At 47.6% G+C, this 19,659-nt stretch overlaps 1 protein-coding gene across 2 annotated transcripts in view; it reads left to right on the top strand.

The window, feature by feature from the left end:
• The first annotated feature begins 12,534 nt into the window (after nucleotides 1–12,534).
• Nucleotides 12,535–19,659, top strand: part of FKBP2 (FKBP prolyl isomerase 2) — a 31,238-nt gene continuing 24,113 nt past the window's right edge. Inside the window, exons 1-2 of one of the 2 annotated variants that reach the window (XM_077287592.1) lie at nucleotides 12,535–12,671; nucleotides 16,034–16,252. In XM_077287592.1, the coding sequence (XP_077143707.1) occupies nucleotides 16,085–16,252 (168 nt within the window). In that variant the 5' untranslated portion in view covers nucleotides 12,535–12,671; nucleotides 16,034–16,084. Of the gene's footprint in view, nucleotides 12,672–13,752; nucleotides 15,626–16,033; nucleotides 16,253–19,659 lie in introns of those variants that run through there. The other variant, XM_077287593.1, reaches the window with a different exon arrangement.

Genomic DNA, 19,659 nt, shown 5'->3' with positions numbered 1-19,659 from the left:
TAATCGTACTGACCCGTCGAATAAAACTACTTTATCAATTTTACCAAACACGGAACGGTATAAACGCCTCTCCCAAAAGAAATTCATGAATAGCAGGTTTTTGGTCATTCTGCCTCACAAAAATCGGAATAAAAAGTGATCAAAAGCGGTCACGTGTCCGAAAATGTTACCAATAAAAACGTCAACTCGTCCCGCAAAAAACAAGACCTCACATGACTCTGTGGAGCAAAATGTGGAAAAATTATAGGTCTCAAAATGTGGAGACGCAAAAACTTTTTTGCTATAAAAAGCGTCTTTTAGTGTGTGACAGCTGCCAATCATAAAAATCCGATATAAAAAACGCTATAAAAGTAAATCAAACCCTCCTTCATCACCCCCTTAGTTAGGGAAAAATAATAAAATTAAAAAAAATGTATTTATTTCCATTTTCCCATTAGGGCTAGGGTTAGGGCTAGAGTTAGGGTTAGGGCTAGGGTTCGGGTTGGGGCTAAAGTTAGGGTTAGGGCTAGGGTTAGGGTTGGAGGTAAAGTTAGGGTTAGGGTTGGGGCTAAAGTTAGGGTTAGGGTTGGGGCTAAAGTTAGGGTTTGAATGACATTTACGGTTTGGATTAGGGTTGGGATTAGAATTATGGGTGTGTCAGGGCTAGGGGTGTGGTTAGGGTTACCGTTGGGATTAGGGTTAGGGGTATGTTTGGGTTAGGGTTTCAGGTAGAATTGGGGAGTTTCCACTGTCCAGGCACATCAGGGGCTCTCCAAACGCGACATGGCGTCCAATCTCAATTCCAGCCAATTCTGCATTGAAAAAGTAAAACAGTGCTCCTTCCCTTCCGAGCTCTCCCGTGTGCCCCAAAAGGGGTTTACCCCAACATATGGGTTATCAGCGTACTCGGGACAAATTGAACAACAACTTCTGGGGTCCAAGTTCTCTTGTTATCCTTGGGAAAATTAAAAATTTGGGGGGCTAAAAATCGTTTTTGTGAGAAAAAAAAAGATGTTTTATTTTCACGGCTCTGCGTTATAAACTGTAGTGAAACACTTGGGGGTTCAAAGTTCTCACAACACATCTAGATAAGTTCCTTGGGAGGTCTAGTTTCCAATATGGGATCACCTGTGGGGGGTTTGTACTGTTTGGGTACATCAGGGGCTCTGCAAATGCAACATGACGCCTGCAGACCAATCCATTTAAGTCTGCATTCCAAATGGCGCTCCTTCCCTTCCGAGCTCTGTCATGCGCCCAAACAGTGGTTCCCCCCCACATATGGGGTATCAGCATACTCAGGACAAATTGGACAACAAATTTTGGGGTCCAATTTATTCTGTTACCCTTGTAAAAATACAAAGCTGGGGGCTAAAAAATCATTTTTGTGAAAAAAAAAATATATATATATTTTCACGGCTCTGCGTTATAATCTGTAGTGAAACACTTGGGGGTTCAAAGCTCTCAAAACACATCTAGATAAGTTCCTTAGGGGGTCTACTTTCCAAAATGGTGTCACTTGTTGGGGGTTTCAATGTTTAGGCACATCAGGGGCTCTCCAAACGCAACATGGCGTCCCATCTCAATTCCAGTCAATTTTGCATTGAAAAGTCAAATGGCGCTCCTTCCCTTCCAAGCTCTGCCATGCACCCAAACAATGGTTTACACCCACATATGGGGTATCAGCGTACTCAGGACAAATTGTACAACAACTTTGGGGGTCCATTTTCTCCTGTTACCCTTGGTAAAATAAAACAAATTGGAGCTGAAATAAATTTTGTGTGAAAAAAAGTGAAATGTTCATTTTTATTTAAACATTCCAAAAATTCCTGTGAAACACCTGAAGGGTTAATAAACTTCTTGAATGTGGTTTTGAGCACCTTGAGGGGTGCAGTTTTTAGAATGGTGTCACACTTGGGTATTTTCTATCATATAGACCCCTCAAAATGACTTCAAATGAGATGTGGTCCCTAAAAAAAACACCAAGGTTACTTACCGGTAGCCGGTTTTTCCGGAGCCCATGACAGCACACCTGAGAGAGGGATCCGCCCAGTCAGGACAGGAAACCTACTGAAATAAAAGGGCGGTACCTCTCCCTCGCTTCAGTTGGTTTTCAGAGCATGAGAGGCCCTTTTGGTTAGTACATGGTAATCCATCACCACATTATAAATATAACAAAATACACCCAGCTAAAAAGTGTGCACCAAAGGGTGAAAAAAAGAAGGGAGGGAATATACAGGTGCTGTCATGGGCTCCGGAAAAACCGGCTAACGGTAAGTAACCTTGGTGTTTTCCCGTCTCCCATGACAGCACACCTGAGAGATTTTTGGAGAAAGAACCACCTTAGGGAGGGACGACCGCTTGTAGCACCCTTCTACCAAAGGTAAGGTCAGACGAGGAGGATAGATCTAGCCGGTAGTGTCTAAAGAAGGTAGACTGAGAGGACCAGGTAGCGGCTTTACAAATTTGATCTATCGATACCTCTGCTTTTTCAGCCCAGGAAGTAGAGACGGCCCTGGTGGAGTGAGCCTTGATGCCATCAGGGATCGGGGCGCCACAGGAAGCATAGGATAAGGAAATAGCCTCCCTAATCCACCTGGCAATAGTACACTTGGATACCCCATATCCTTTCCTACTACCCTGGAAGGCTACGAAAAGGGATTGATCTTTTCTCCACTGACTAGTCAAGGATATGTACTGCACAATAGCTCTCCTCACATCCAGTGTATGAAATTTTGCCTCCCCTGGGTTCCTAGGATTATTACAAAAGGAGGGCAACACAATCTCTTGACTTCTATGAAATTTAAGTACAACCTTTGGAAGGTATGCCGGATCTGGTCTGAGTACTACCCTGTCCTCAAAAATTTGCGTGTAAGGAGGGGAGACGGACAGGGCCTGTAAGTCACTCACCCTACGGGCTGATGTTAACGCAACCAGGAGTACCGTTTTAAGAGTGAGTATCTTTAATGATGATTCCTGCAGGGGTTCAAATGGACTATTGGTTAGAGCATTTAATACCAGATTTAAATCCCACGGGGGAAGTCTCTGAATTTTTATCGGTCTAGACCTACTACAGGATTTAATAAAGCGGAACACCCATCTATTGGAAGCAAGATTGCAATTATATAAGGCACCTAATGCCGACACCTGGACCTTAAGCGTATTAGATGCCAACCCCAGTTGTAAACCCGCTTGTAAAAATTCTAAGATGGTACCCACAGGAGCCTTGTCCCCCAAAGGTTGCCCCGAAAAATCCAGAAACTTTTTCCACGTTCTACCATAAATTCTAGATGTTACTGGTTTTCTACTTTTTAATAAGGTGGAAACTAACCCCGGCGAAAACCCCCGCCTACTCAGTAATGCCCTCTCAAATTCCAGGCTGCAAGATGGAAGCCCTTCACCTGAGAGTGGCATATTGGGCCCTGGGTTAGTAGGTCCGGAATCTCTGGTAGGATCCACGGATCGGTTATAGACATTTGTCTCAGGAGGGAGAACCAAGGTCTTTTCTGTCAAAATGGAGCAATCAAGATTACTCTCGCTTGCTCCATTCTGATTTTCCTCACTACTGCTGGAATCATTGCTATTGGTGGAAACACATAAGCGAGACTGAAATCCCATTGAATCTGCAGAGCATCTACCGCGAAGGGATTCTCCCTCGGGTCTAGAGAACAGAACCTGTCTACCTTCCTGTTGTTTAGAGTGGCAAACAAATCTATCACAGGTAAGCCCCAGGCCTGCACTATCTCTTGAAAGACCCGGGGATTTAAAGACCACTCCCCCTGCCTCAGTGTCTTGCGACTTAGGTAGTCTGCTCTCGAATTCTCGATTCCCCTTATGTGAAGAGCAGAGAGGGATAGCAGGTGGTGCTCTGCTAGTTGTAGTTGGACAGACGGTGACTTCATTAGGGAAGGGGATCTCGTCCCCCCTTGGTGGTTGATATACGCCACCACTGCGCGATTGTCCGACATGACCCTGGTATGGTGGCCCTGAATGATGGGAAGGAAGTGTTTCACAGCTCTTTCTATGGCCCATAATTCCCTTAAATTTGACGCCTGTTGTGACTCTAGATGGGACCAAGATCCCTGAACTGAGAGAGTCCCTAAATGAGCTCCCCATCCTGTACCGCTTGCGTCTGTGGTGATGACCTGCTCTATCGGAGTTACCCACTGGACCCCAGATGTTAAATGATTTCTTATGGTCCACCATTTTAGGGAATCTGTTACCCCCAATGAAAGACACAGCTTGCCCTCTAAACGCCCTTTTAACAGTTTTTGCGCCGACAGGACCTCCCACTGCAATAATCTTAGATGGAACTGAGCCCATCTTACTGCGGGTATACAGGACGTCAGAGAGCCCAGCAAGGACATTGCTTTTCTCAAAGTCATTACAGGGTGTTGAATTGCTGTTTCCACAAGATTTTGGATTTTGACCAGCTTGTTTTCTGGTAGGAGACAAAGCTGACGCCCGGAGTCCAGAACCAGGCCTAGAAAGGACTGAACCGGCTCCGGCGTCAACCTTGATTTGGCAAGATTTATTTTCCACCCCAGCAATTCTAGTGTCGTCATAACCTCTTCTATTTGTGACAGGCAGTGCGCCGCTGAGTTCCCTATTATCAGGAAGTCGTCCAGATATGGAACTATTACCACGTCCCGCGAGCGGAGGAAGGACATGACCTCTGACATCAGCTTGGTAAAAATTCTTGGCGCTATTGACAGGCCGAACGGGAGGGCAGCGTACTGATAGTGCCTGAGACAACCTTGGACATAAACCGCTACCCTTAGGAATTTTTGAAAATCTTGATGAATTGGGACGTGATAATAGGCGTCCTTTAAATCGATAGCTGCCATGAAGCACTGTGGGAACAAGAGTTTTATCGCTGTATTTACAGACTCCATTTTGAAGGAACAGTTTACTACCGATTGCTTGAGGTTTTTTAGATTGACGGTAGTTCTTAGTGACCCGTCTGGTTTTTTTATCAAAAAAAGAGGGGAATAAAAACCTTTTCCCTGTTCCTCCCGCGGGATTTCTATCAGAACACGTTTTGGAACCAGCTCTAGTACCTCTGTTTCCAAGGCCAGCTGCTCTTCCGGGGTTTTTCTTTGGGGTGTTGAAATAAAAGTCCGTCGCGGTGGATAAACAAAATCTATTTTTAGGCCGTCTTTGACCACCATCAGAGCCCAATGAGAGGGGGAGATGTTTACCCAGGCTGGGAAAAAAGATGAAAGCCTCCCCCCTACTGGCCTGGCGTCATTGGGAGGGCTTTTTAGTTGAAGTTGAGGGACCTTTAAACATATATCCAGATCCCCTTTTGTCTCTGGAGTCCCAGCCCCTTCTGTCTCCCGGGGGGCGGCCCCTACTAAATTTGCTCCTCCGAAAATAAGGCCTTCTAAAGTCCACTGGAAAGCGAGGAAAACCCTTTTTCCTGTCACCGGCTTTTTCCAGAATGTCCTCCAACTTTTTACCGAAGAGGAAATGGCCATCACATGGTATAGAACAGAGTCTATTCTTTGAGGGCAGGTCTCCCGGGCACCCCTTTAACCAGAGAGCACGCCTAGCTGCATTGGATAAACCTGCAGCTCTGGCCGCCAGCCTTACGGAATCTGCTGATGAGTCTGCTATAAAGGCGGCCCCCCCTTTAGCCATAGTCACATTAGATAAAATTTCGTCTCTTGGAGCTTTAGATCTCAACTGCTCCTCTATTTGCTGTAACCATACAATAAGGGAACGAGACACACAGGTTCCTGCAATTGCAGGTTTCAGACCGCCTGCGGTTGCTTCCCAGCTGTGTCTTAAGAAACCGTCCGCCTTTTTATCTAAGGGGTCCCTTAATACACCAGAGTCCTCTAAGGGAAGGGATAGCTTTTTAGAAGATTTTGCTACTGCGCCATCAATTTTAGGCACTTTATCCCAAGTCTCTGAATCTTTTTCCTCAAAGGGGTAACGTCTTTTAGAAGCCGAGGGCAGATTACCCGATTTTTCCGGCTTTTTCCATTCTTTTTCAATAAGGGCCTTTATTTTGGAGTTAACGGGAAACGTACGTTTTCTTTTTTCCTCCAACCCTCCGAACATAATGTCCTCCAGGGATTTGGCTGTTTTCTCGTCTTTTAGGCCCATAGAAGCTCTAACGGCTTTAACCAGTTTGTCCATGTTCTCGGTAAGAAAGCATGGACGTCCCCCAATATCACTATCTGAAGAGGAGCCAGAGGACTTAGAGGCGGAGGAGCAGGGAGACAATGGATCCTCCTGATATTCCTCATCAGAATGAGAAACCTCCGACGCGGAAACCGGTTCTGGGTCTCTACTACCCTTTTTCTTAAGGGCCGCTTTAACAGAGCCTTCTACTTCTGCTCTAATTATTGCCCTAAGACTAGAGGCAAAGTCAGGGGTTTCTTCCTGGATGGTTTTTTGAATACAATCTATGCAAAGACTTTTCTGCCACTGGACTGCCAACGGAGCTCTACAGAGGGCACATTCCTTATTCTTTGTCTTGGAGCTAGCCTTCCTCGGCGCCTGCCAAGCAAACAGAAAATGTAGCCCATTACCACCAGGGTGACATTCACGTAGATCACTCACCACCCGCTGACCACAAACGGTACCGGAATCTGAGGCGAACTAGGAGCACGCGGAACGATTCTCCTGGGGGTAGAGGAATCCTGAGACGACCGACCAGGGCGTTTGCCACTCTTTCCACTCGAGCGGCTATCTTTCTTGGTACGCTGGTGAGCAGGCGTATCACTTGAAAGGGGCTCACGCTGCTGCTGCTGCTGTAAAGGCTGCTGCTGCTGCTGGAGTTCCATACGATCCTCCATGTCTGGAATAGCTGTATGGAAATGAGCGTTGTTCCAGCGTTATTTCCCCCTTAATAAAGGGTACTCGTGCTCTCCACCTCTTCCGGTGACTGTTGCGCTCTTTTTCCTCCCCCTGGATACCGCCGGGTAGCCTGTGGCGTTACCGGCGTTCTTTGCATGGGCGCCGCCATCTTGGAACCGGGGCGCCGGTCTGACGTCACGCGGGCACGCCCACTCCCAGCGTACCTTGCGCGCAACGTCAGCCGCGCACCCGGAAGTGGCCCAGCTGAGGGGGAGAGGGCGGCGTGGCGGACAGAGACCGGCCCCAGGAGTCCGGACTGTGCCGGACCGACGCCCGCACGTGCGCAAGAGCCCTATGGGATCTGCGAACGGCGCTACCGCTCCTGAAGGCCGACATACAGGCGCCCTGCCTGTGCTTCCAGTGCCGGGACAGGAGCGGGTAAGTGGATCTTCTATCAACAAAATCGAACCGCCGTTCTTCAGCACAAGGGTTCCCATCAGGACAGGAAACCCAACTGAAGCGAGGGAGAGGTACCGCCCTTTTATTTCAGTAGGTTTCCTGTCCTGACTGGGCGGATCCCTCTCTCAGGTGTGCTGTCATGGGAGACGGGAAAAATGGTGTTGTAAAAATGAGAAATTGCTGGTCAACTTTTAACCCTTATAACTCCGTCACAAAAAAAAATTTTGGTTCCAAAATTGTGCTGATGTAAAGTAGACATGTGGGAAATGTTACTTATTAAGTATTTTGCGTGACATATGTCTGTGATTTAAGGGCATAAAAATTCAAAGTTGGAAAATTGCGACATTTTCAAAATTTCCATTTTTTTTCACAAATAAACGCAAGTTATATCGAATAAATTTTACCACTAACATGAAGTACAATATGTCATGAGAAAACAATGTCAGAATCGCCAAGATCCGTCAATGCGTTCCAGAGTTATAGCCTCATAAAGGGACAGTGGTCAGAATTGTAAAAATTGGCCCGGTCATTAACGTGCAAACCCCCCTCGGGGCTTAAGGGGTTAATAGCCTAGGAAGGGAAAACTGTGTTGTGGTTTATTTCATTAAAATACTTTATTCTGGCTATGTGTTTATTTAACATGTAACAAATATTGGATTAGTAATACATAGGTGTCTTATTGACACCTCTCCATTACTAAAGCTGTGTGCTTGATGTCACCTTACAAAACAAAGGTGACATCAACCCCACAACTATTACCCCACTTGCCACCGCTACAGAGCAAGTGGGATGAGCGAGGCCAAGTGCTGAAATTGGCGCATCTTAGACATGTGCCTTTTCTAGGGCAGCTGGGAGCTGATGTTTTAGCTGGGGGGAGGTAATAACCAAGGTCCCTTCATAGGCTATTAATATCAGCCCCCAGGTGCTGGCTTTCCCTCTGCTGGTTCCGAAAATTGCGCAGGAGCCCACGCCATTTTGTTCTCCAAAAAGAATCATTTATTAATTACATACTGTACATGTCCCATAATTTGCACACACACAGTACTAATTGGTCACTGACATCTATATATCTACTCATCCTGCATCTATTTACTGTATGTAAACCATGTCTACTACCCTGTCGGCTCCTGCAGTGATTTTACAGAAGCCGACAAATCAATTACCGGCTATTCTTCTATCTCTCTATGAAATATAAAGACATATATATATATATATACACTCACCGGCCACTTTATTAGGTACACCATGCTAGTAACGGACCCCTTTTGCCTTCAGAACTGCCTCAATTCTTCGTGGCATAGATTCAACAAGGTGCTGGAAGCATTCCTCAGAGATTTTGGTCCATATTGACATGATGGCATCACACAGTTGCCGCAGATTTGTCGGCTGCACATCCCAAAGATGCTCCATACAAGGCAGGATGGATCCATGCTTTCATGTTGTTTACGCCAAATTCTGACCCTACCATCCGAATGTCGCAGCAGAAATCGAGACTCATCAGACCAAGCAACGTTTTTCCAATCTTCTACTGTCCAATTTCGATGAGCTTGTACAAATTGTAGCCTCAGTTTCCTGTTCTTAGCTGAAAGGAGTGGTACCCGGTGTGGTCTTCTGCTGCTGTAGCCCATCTGCCTCAAAGTTCGACGCACTGTGCGTTCAGAGATGCTCTTAGGCCTACCTTGGTTGTAACGGGTGGCGATTTGAGTCACTGTTGCCTTTCTATCAGCTCGAACCAGTCTGCCCATTCTCCTCTGACCTCTGGCATCAACAAGGCATTTCCGCCCACAGAACTGCCGCTCACTGGATTTTTTTTCTTTTTCGGACCATTCTCTGTAAACCCTAGAGATGGTTGTGCGTGAAAATCCCAGTAGATCAGCAGTTTCTGAAATACTCAGACCAGCCCTTCTGGCACCAACAACCATGCCACGTTCAAAGGCACTCAAATCACCTTTCTTCCCCATACTGATGCTCGGTTTGAACTGCAGGAGATTGTCTTGACCATGTCTACATGCCTAAATGCACTGAGTTGCCGCCATGTGATTGGCTGATTAGAAATTAAGTGTTAACAAGATGTTGGACAGGTGTACCTAATAAAGTGGCCGGTGAGTGTATATATATACACACACACACACACACACACACCTATTCTATGTGTATATATCTATTCTGTCATTGAATTGCTGGCTTTTCAAAGGACACCGGTGCGTACAAATCGGACAGCACTTGCATGGTGTGAGTTCTATGTGATTTTTTTTCTCGCACCCATTGACTTCTATTGCGGGATGCGATCCGATTTCTGATTACAATCGCAGCATACTGAGATTTATTCCCCATCCGATCGTGATCCGATCCAAGCTGGAAAAAAAAAACGCAGCTGAACACACAATCCTAGAATAACATTGGTTCGAATTCAATTCGATTTTTTATCGGATTGCATTCATTCGATTTGATCGCAAGTGGGAATGAGCTCTAACTGACATATTAAAGTTACTAAATCTGAACTATACCTTCTCGCTATCTTGACGTCTGGACCTCGGTGCTAAGTCTGTAATGAGGCTCCCCAGCTATCATTTGGAAAAAGTGTATAAGTTCTATATATATTCTGTAAATTGCCTGCATACCTTGCTCGTCAACACTATTTTCCTGCTAGATCTAGAGCTGCCGGGTTTCTCAAGTCATTCAGCTCTGTGTCCTCATCTGACTCCTAGTATCCTCAATTCACCTCCTATTGATCCGTCTGCAATGAGACAGCTGAACACCGACAATACAAAGCAGCCTCAGCTGAGTGTGTGCTGTACGACGTAAACAAAGCAATACTATAGAGGCGATCACTTCTCTGCTGCGCTGTACATTTCTTACAGGGTTTGTGTCATTCATTATTTCAGAAAAGTGTATATATATATATATATTCCATGCTGAGGACTGTGTGTGTATACACTGCTAACAAAAATAATGGGAACACTTAAACAACATAATGTACCTCTGAGTCAATCCCTCTTCTGTGAAATCACAATGTCCAGTTATGAATCAACACCGATTGTCAATCAATTTCTCCTGCGGTTGTGCAAATGGAACAGACAACAGGTAGAAATGATAGACAATTAGCAAGACAACCCATATAAAGGAATGGTTCTGTAAGGGGGGGGGAGACCACAGACCATTTCTCTGTTCTCATCCTTTTTGTCTGTTGTTTTGGTCACTTTTGCATTTTGTCATCACTCTCACACCTAGAGGGAATGCAATGAACTGGCCCACCTGTTCTCTAGACCTGAATCCAATTGAGCACATCTGGGACATCATGTCTCGCACCATCCACCAACGTCACATTGCACCACAGACTGTCCAGGAGTTGGCGGATGCTTTAGTCCAGGTCTGGGAGGAGATCCCTCAGGAGACCATCCGTCGCCTCATCAGGAGCATGCCCAGGCACTGTAGGGAGATCATACAGGCACGGGGAGGCCACACACACTACTGAGCATCATTTCCTTGTCTTGAGGCATTTCCACTGGAGTTGGATCAGCCTGTAATTTGATTTTCCACTTTGATTCTGTTTTGTTAGCACCAGAGCGTGCTCATGTAACACCTTATGCGAGCACTTTCCCTCATCACTAATTATTAACCATCGAGTATGAGGACATGCAAAAATCTCCGCACTTATAGCCTTGGCTGCTATCAATAAGGTTATTAAAGGGATTACTCCCTGTCTACACTGATGTCAGCCCCGCAGCCAATAGCACACACCGGGGCTACGGCGGAGACTCACCGGAGGACCCAGGGAAGGTGAGTACTGCACGGATTGTTTTATAACAAAGTGCAGCCACGGTAGAAACTTAAAGGGAACCTGTCACCACGTTTTTGGAAGATGGGATAAAAATAGCGTTAAATAGGGGCAGAGGTGGGCGTTACATTAGTGTGTGTGTTATGCGTTTATTACCCACCTAAGTTGCCGAAATAACTTTGCAAAGTCTCCGTTTTCGCCTGTCAATCAGGCTGGTCAGGTCGCATGGGCGTTGTCTTCCCCCAGATTTGGCGTAGTTTTCCGTTGGTGGCGTAGTGGTGTGCGCATGCCCAAAGTCCGGAATCCTCTTCCAGGGGATTTAAAATAGCGCGGTGTTCGTTATTGCATTGGTGATCGGTGGGCGCGGCCATCTTCCTTTGGCCGCGCGTGCGCAGAAGCGGCGCTCTGCTGGCCGCGGCTTCAGGAAAATGGCCGCCGCGATATCCATCTGCGCACGCGCGGCATCCCGCGGCCATTTTCCTGAAGCCGCGGCCAGCAGAGCGCCGCTTCTGCGCACGCGCGGCCAAAGGAAGATGGCCGCGCCCACCGATCACCAATGCAATAACGAACACCGCGCTATTTTAAATCCCCTGGAAGAGGATTCCGGACTTTGGGCATGCGCACACCACTACGCCACCAACGGAAAACTACGCCAAATCTGGGTGAAGACACCACGCCCATGTGACCTGACCAGCCTGATTGACAGGCGAAAACGGAGACTTTGCAAAGTTATTTCGGCAACTTAGGTGGGTAATAAACGCATAACACACACACTAATGTAACGCCCACCTCTGCCCCTATTTAACGCTATTTTTATCCCATCTTCCAAAAACGTGGTGACAGGTTCCCTTTAATGGAATAGGAACAACCCCTTTAGTGGTTCTCAGAGGACTGTTCTCCTTCCTATGAGGAATGCACTTCGGCAAATCTTCAAGATCCGCTGCTGGCAGCTGCTTTGTGATCACCGACCACATGGGATGGGAGACCAGCAATAACCGGCGGGGGTTGCCGTGTGGATTCCCAGCTCCTGGGACCCCGAGAGCCGCCATGTCCCAGTAGATAGTACCGGTGCACATATGTGAGCGGCTACCGCCGCCGCCTCCTCCTCCTCCTGCCGGGTCCCGGGCCCAGCTGCGCTCGGAGCAGCACTCCGTGTACTACGTGTGTATTTATAGCCGCTATCTCTATGCAGGGCGCCGCTTTGTTACGGTTTGCTATTGTTGCGAGGTTTCGCAGTCTAGACACCTGACCGTACCACTTTTGCAGCACTTTAGGGGGTACCATTTCACTTTATTCCCCAGTTATTCGGCTTTCCTCACGTTTCCTCACAGAATCTCTTAGCTATTTTAGTTACAGTACCTATCTTTTATCCAGCACCGTGTGAATCATTTTTCCCCACGATTTTGCTCCCACGATAATGTCGGCGCTGACTGTCTCCCCCTTTTTCTGAGTAGTGAACTCCGGCCGTACCGCTATGTCCCGACGTGGCCCCTGATCACTTGACAATGACAGCGGGGGTTGACCAATCAGCGGGCGCCGGTGATGTTCCCTGCGATGTGATTGGACGATGCGAGCGGTGACGTACACGGATGCGGAAGAGGGGTAGAGTCGGTGTGAAGCTGCGGCGTGCAGACAGATCAGGGGAGAGGTGAGGGCAGGAGTCCCGGGAAGGTGGGATGAGGAGGCCGGGGGAAGAGCGGGGTGCCGAGGCCCGGGGGAGGGAAAGGAGAAGACTCCGGGGAGGAGCCAGGGTGACCTGGGACGTAATCCGGGGCCCCCAGGATCTGATTATGGGCCGGAGAATGGAGGAGGTGATCCGGGAGACTCAGGAGAGGGCAGAGGCGGGCCGGGATGTGCCGGCGCGGGGCTCTATGGAGGCGATCAGGGTACCGCAGGGGGAGAGGGTTCTGAAACTGACCAGGAGCCTCACCGATGAGGACAAGTACTGGGGGAAGGGCAGCAGTAACATGAGCTTCCTCCAGGAGGCGGCAAACCGGGGATGTGCAGGGGAGAGGGCTTCTCAGGGCATTGACTGTGCAGGGGAGAGGGCTCCTCAGGGCATGGGCACTGGTGACTGTGCAGGGGAGAGGGCTCCTCAGGGCATGGGCACTGGTGACTGTGCAGGGGAGAGGGCTCCTCAGGGCATGGGCACTGGTGACTGTGCAGGGGAGAGGGCTCCTCAGGGCATGGGCACTGGTGACTGTGCAGGGGAGAGGGCTCCTCAGGGCATGGGCACTGGTGACTGTGCAGGGGAGAGGGCTCCTCAGGGCATGGGCACTGGTGACTGTGCAGGGGAGAGGGCTCCTCAGGGCATGGGCACTGGTGACTGTGCAGGTGAGAGGGCTCCTCAGGGCATTGGATCTCCTGATTGTGCAGGGGAAAGGGCTCTTTGGGGCATTGGATGTGAGGGCTGTACATGGGAGAGGGGTCTTCCAGGCATCAGATCTGCTGTCTGTGCAGGCGAGCAGGGTTCTCCCTGCATTGGATTTGCTGACTGTGCAGGGGAGAGGGATCCTCAGGGCATGGGCACTGGTAACTGTGCAGGGGAAGGGTGCCGTCTGGGCATGGGCACTGATGACTGTGCAGGGGAAAGGTGCCGTCAGGACATGGGCACTGAAGACTGCGCAGGGGAAAGGTGCCGTCAGGATATGGGCACTGGTGACTGCACAGGGGAGAGGTGCCGTCTGAGCATGGGCACTGATGACTGTGCAGGGGAAAGGTGCCGTCAGGATATGGGCACTGGTGACTGCACAGGGGAAAGGTGCCGTCTGGGCATGGGCACTGGTGACTGTGCATGGGGGGACATCCCCATCTGTGTGTATAGGAAGGATGCCAGTGGACCTGGGCATGAAGTGTGTACCCTGCAGGAAAGGATGGATGTGCCAGACTCGGGTAGTCATGATGTCTTAGCGCTGCAGAAGCGGAAAAAGAAGAGCAAATCCTCTAAAGAGAAGAAGCGCAGCCAGGGGAATGGTGGCTGCACGGGTGGTCACCAGTGCATGGAGGACCGTAGCTTCCAGGATCTTTATAGGGGGCAAAGTTTAGAGGAAGAAGATGCGCTGCCCGACACTGGGGGAGAGGGGGGCATTAGAGACTCTCGGTGGGAACTGAGCAGTAGTAGCACTGAGACCTCCGACATAGGGACATCCAATGTGGACCTGAAAGACCAGGGGCAGGAAATGAATGGCAATAAAAGACCATTGATTGGGGGCACTAGTAGTCTAGGGGTGATGAAGGGTGTCAGTGAAGAGTGTCCGCAGTCCAACGGGAGCTATTGGGATGCGTTTAGGAGTCCAGGAAATGGTTGTAGTAGGTCTACAGAGGGCCTTAACATGGAGCAGGGTAACTATCGTAGTGGAGACCCCCCTAGGGGATTAGGTAGGTGTGAGAAAAAATGGGACGATGAGATGGAAGAAAAGAATTCCAACCCCATCAATTGCTTGTCACCGGCCCATCAGGTGGGGTTGGCTGCTCCTTCCAGTTTGGAAGGTTGTGGAACTGGGGAAAAAGCGGGCGCCTGGTGCTGGTGCCTTCAACTCTATCTAGGGGATGCTGAAGGGACTCGTCGTGTGGAAAGTGATGAGGCCGATGAGGACCAGTCTGCAGAGAGTGGCTACTCCATGAGTAGCACTCTGCGTGTAGGGGAGCACCCAGATAAAATAAATGGGGGTGATGGCGCAAACCTAGGGGATATTCCTGAGCCTCTCATTAAAAAAGGAGGGAAACTTGGAGAAACTCCTGAACTGCAGGAATGGGTGAACTGGTGGCAAGGGTGGGCTGGCTCTTGTCGTGCCATGTCTGGTCGTAAACGGGGGAAACCCGCACAGTCTTGGGGGTGTCGAGAACAGGCAAGAGGTGACGGACAGAAGCCACAGGATGTCTGGGTGTTACGGGAATGGGCCAGGAGAGATGGAAGGAAGGCAGGCGGGAATGGGCCAAGAGTTTCGGGTGGTGAGGTGTGGGTACTGCGAGAGCAGGAGGAACAAAAGCAGAGCTCTGCATGGCCCTTGGGAAAGGAGGACGTATGGGTTCCCCGAGAACCGAGAAAACCTAGAAGTGCTTATTTCATGTCGGACAACACCAAGTGGACTCCTCATAGTGGGGTTTCAGATCGGGAGGACCCTTAAGTCACCACATGGGGGATTATACCTCATTATAGGAGGAGACACTAATCTGTTACGTGTGCGTGTTGTGCGTGTCTGTCCTTAAGGGGTAGGGGAGGGTATTTGAGGGGGAACTACTTGTTAATTTGTCACCTTTGGGGGGGAATAAGACACTTCTAGGGTGCACTTTGATTCACTGTACTAAGCTGATTTACTGGTGCTGCTTTCCTTTTTCTATACAAGGTGCTACATCCAGGTGCTATGAGGTGCTGTATACTGCATGCTGATCACTTTGTATCCTCCTGTATGGGGCTAAGAGGAACTATTCCTATCCAGGGTCCGTACCCCCCCCTAGACCCGGGCACGTCGGGGCTATTAAGATCTTTGAGTGGGCTAGGGAGGGGATACTTTTTGATAAAATAATATGGTGCTGTTGCCTTTTTTTGTGGCAAACATGACTTCTACCTGTTAAACTATGTGACCAGAGCCAGCAATCCAGGTAAGTGTTATTAACAATATAACATTACCGGCCGTAATCTCCACTGAGAATCCCCTGCGTGGTGCCCCCTCTCATCTATCTCATGTAAGAGAAGACCCCAGTAACCTGTAACGTTCCAGTCGTTATTTTCTGCCCCTCAATAATGGAGGACAGTCATACTGACAGTTTCCTTATGTTGTCAGCCTAGTATAGTAATCACTTAGCTGGCTCCGAGGAATAGGGATCTGGGTCTCGATTATACCTTCTCTTGCACAGTTTAGTGATCCTCTCTTGTGCCCGCCTATCCATTACATTGGAGTCCCTGTTGACCATGGTCCCTTGTCTCCATATGTCCGTCCTCTCCATCTTTTATGTTTTTAGGAATGAGACCCCTATTAACTAGCTCTTTCCATTCTTCTATCCTTACAGAAATAAAATTGCGTGACTGTTAACTGTTTGGGCGCCCAACTTGCCATCACCATGAATGCCCTGTCACTCACGCCTCTGTGGTGCCTACTTGTCTTCTCTCTGCTTCCCCTGACTTTTGCTAAAGAGGGAAGTAAGAAGTTACAGATTGGTGTGAAGAAGAGAGTGGAGAATTGCCCTATTAAATCTCGGAAAGGGGATACCCTCAACATGCATTACACAGTGAGTACATTAGAAGCATGCTTGTATTGGACGTTCTCCCTATTTAAAGGGAATCTGTCAGTAGGATTAACCCTCTTAAGCCGTCTATATGGTCATGTTGGTCATAGAAAGTTGAATAACATGACACCTTGATGTCTGCTATCCGATGTATTATTCCAGTGAAAGCCACATTTTTCTTAATATGCAAATGATCTGTCAAGATCTATGGGCCGGGCGTAGATGTCCCTGAGAATCTGCCTCCAGAGATTATTTTAAGTGAAAGGAAGTGTTGCCAGTCTGAGACATGTAATGACTGACAGTCCTCTCTTATGATCTACATGTCTCACACTGGTAACGCCCCCTTTCATTTAAAATAATCTCTGGAGGCAGATTTCCAGGGAGATCTATGTCCGGCCCAGAGATCTTAACAGCTTATTTGCATATTTAAAAAATAAAAAATAAAATAGATTTCTGCGGAATAAGACAATGGATCACAGATATCAAGGTATCTTTTTATTTAATTTTCTATAACCTACATGCCCATATAGATGACTTAGGAGGGTTGATCCTATTGATAGATAATTTTTAAAGAGGTTTTTCATTAGATAACTTTTTTTTTATACTAAAATGTAAGAAATACTCTCACTAATGTTCTGCTGACCCCATTCTGATGCTTATTCTGTCCTCACTGTACATTTCTGGGTCTCCTCTTGACATATTGGAGATCATTGGTGGTAGTGATCAATCTCAGCCAGGTATTGCAGATATGTCAAGAGAAGACCTGAAAATAGAGATTAACAGATTAGGACAGAGGAAGTATCAGAGTAGGACCTGTAGGGGATCGGTTAGAGGCTTTCTTTTTTCATTGAGCAACTTTTAGGGTGGTTGCATGCGGTGCGGATAAGTAAAATCTGCAGCATAATACAATACCAGCAAAGTTAATTGTGACAAAAATCTCTCCTACCTACCATTATGGTTTGAGGGGTAACGGTTCTCCATGTGAAGAGTGGCATACCAGCTCTGGCATGCCAAGGTAAGGAGGCTTATTCGCCATGCAATGCTCCATTGAGAAATGTAATATGCAAATTGCCTCTTCAGAGAGGAAGAGTACTTGACCTCTATAGCGCCACCTGTTGGAAGCAACAATCCTACAAGTCACTATTGACCCTTTAACAGACCCTGGAATGTGACTTGAGATTCTGATTTGGCTTTTACCCCAATTTGCAGACATATTGTTTCAGGCTATTTCCCCTCTTCAGTGCAAAGTATGAGAATTAAAACTGATTTGGCTAGGTGAAAGTTTCTGGACTGAGGTGTAAGGTGTAAAGTTTCTCCTTGCGGAGAGTGACATACTGGCTCTGGCACGCCAAGTCATACTTTGCACTGACGAGGAGCAATACCCTGAAACACTGTGTCTGCAAATTGAGATTCTGACTTTGCTTTTTCAAGGCTCATTAGAGGGTCGATAGTGACTTTTAGGATCACTGCTTCCAACAAGTGGCGCTACAGAGTTCAAGTCCTCTTCCTCTCTGAAGAGGCAATTTGCATATTAAACTTCCCACCATTATGTTAATTTTTCAATACTAAATTGATCTTCATTGTTTATTTTAAAATCCACAACATGTCAATTCTTTTGTATGGAAATTTGTCTGGTCTTCAATCTTGCAATGCACAGGGTGGGAAAACCTTGTTATGGATTCACTTTAGGCTGGGGTCACACAACCATCTGAGAAAATCGGTCTGATCATGGCATTCATACGGTGCTCTGATTTTTCTCGGATGTGGAGAAGATGAGGTGCGGGGGGGGGGGGTCTCCCATCGTCTCCCATTTTCTCCCATCGTCTCCCATTTTCTCCCATCGTCTGAAAATTTGAGTGCTGTCCGATATTATTATTATTTTTTTTTACCTATGGACTCATTGACTTGTATGGTCGAATACAATCCAACTATCTGTTGTTAATCGTGCATGCTGCAATATTTTATTTTTTTTCTCTTCTCCCTCGTTTAAGGTACCTTCACACGAAACGACTTTGTAACGATATCGCTAGCGATCCGTGACGTTGCAGCGTCCTGGATAGCGATATCGTTTCGTTTGACACGCAGCAGCGATCAGGATCCTGTTGTGATGTCGCTGAATAAAGTTCAGAACTTTATTTGGTCGTCCGATCGCCGTGTATCGTTGTGTTTGACAGCAAAAGCAACGATACCAGCGATATTTTACACTGGTAACCAGGGTAAATATCGGGTTACTAAGCGCAGGGCCGCGCTTAGTAACCCAATGTTTACCCTAGTTACCAGTGTAAAATGTAAAAAAAAAACAAACAGTACATACTTACATTCGCATCCCCCGCCGTCTGCTTCCCACACTGACTGAGCGCCGCAAAGTGAAAGTACAGCACAGCGGTGACGTCACCGCTGTGCCCTGCTACTGCCGGCGCTCAGTCAGTCAGTCAGTGCAGGAAGCGGACGCCGGGGGACGCGAATGTAAGTATGTACTGTTTGTTTTTTTACATTTTACACTGGTAACCAGGGTAAACATCGGGTTACTAAGCGCGGCCCTGCGCTTAGTAACCCGATGTTTACCCTGGTTACCCGGGGACCTCGGCATCGTTGGTCGCTGGAGAGCGGTCTGTGTGACAGCTCTCCAGCGACCAAACAGCGACGCTGCAGCGATCGGCATCGTTGTCGCTATCGCTGCAGCGTCGTTTCGTGTGAAGGTACCTTTAGGTTCTGTCTGATAAACATTCCGACATGTGCACTGCCCCATAGAATAACATTGGTCCTTGTGCAATCCAATGTTTTGTCAGATCGCACTCGGACCGAAAATACGGTCGTCTGCACTTTAGATGTACAGAGCTCATACATGCTTATATTTCTCATTCCAAACATCGCCATACAATCAATGGAACTAAACAGACCTAAAATATAATTTTGGGTTGGTAATTAAAAAAAAAAAAAAAAAAAAAAAAAGCTTGTATCAAATACAGGCATTATACACCATGGAAAGTGAGTGTACCCCAAAACGCTTTATATGCACTCCCCAACATTGAAATTGCAAATCAGAGTGGTGGAATTCTAGAAATCCCAGGATGGATGGACATGTTACTGAAGAGAAAATGATGACAAACTGGAAACACTTTCAAATGATCTTGATTTATTCCGTACTGGGTATGAGCGCCATGCTCAGAAATCTCCGTACTTACAGCCTTGGCTGTGTGGTGTAAACAGACTACCATGGCTTTCAGCGTCTCCGGACTTGTCTCCTGTCGAGCACATCTGGGACGTCATTGGTCAGCAATTGCAAAGGGAGCTGCCAGCAGCGGATCTTGATGATTTGCCCAAGTAAAGTCAGCACGGCAGAACATTGCTCAGACAACCACTAATAACCTCCTAGATAGCAGCTGAGGCTGTATGTGCAGGGATTCCTG

Source organism: Ranitomeya variabilis, chromosome 2 (genome assembly GCF_051348905.1).
Source record: "Ranitomeya variabilis isolate aRanVar5 chromosome 2, aRanVar5.hap1, whole genome shotgun sequence".
NCBI lineage: Eukaryota > Metazoa > Chordata > Amphibia > Anura > Dendrobatidae > Ranitomeya > Ranitomeya variabilis.
This window is presented reverse-complemented; position numbering and strand designations above follow the sequence as displayed.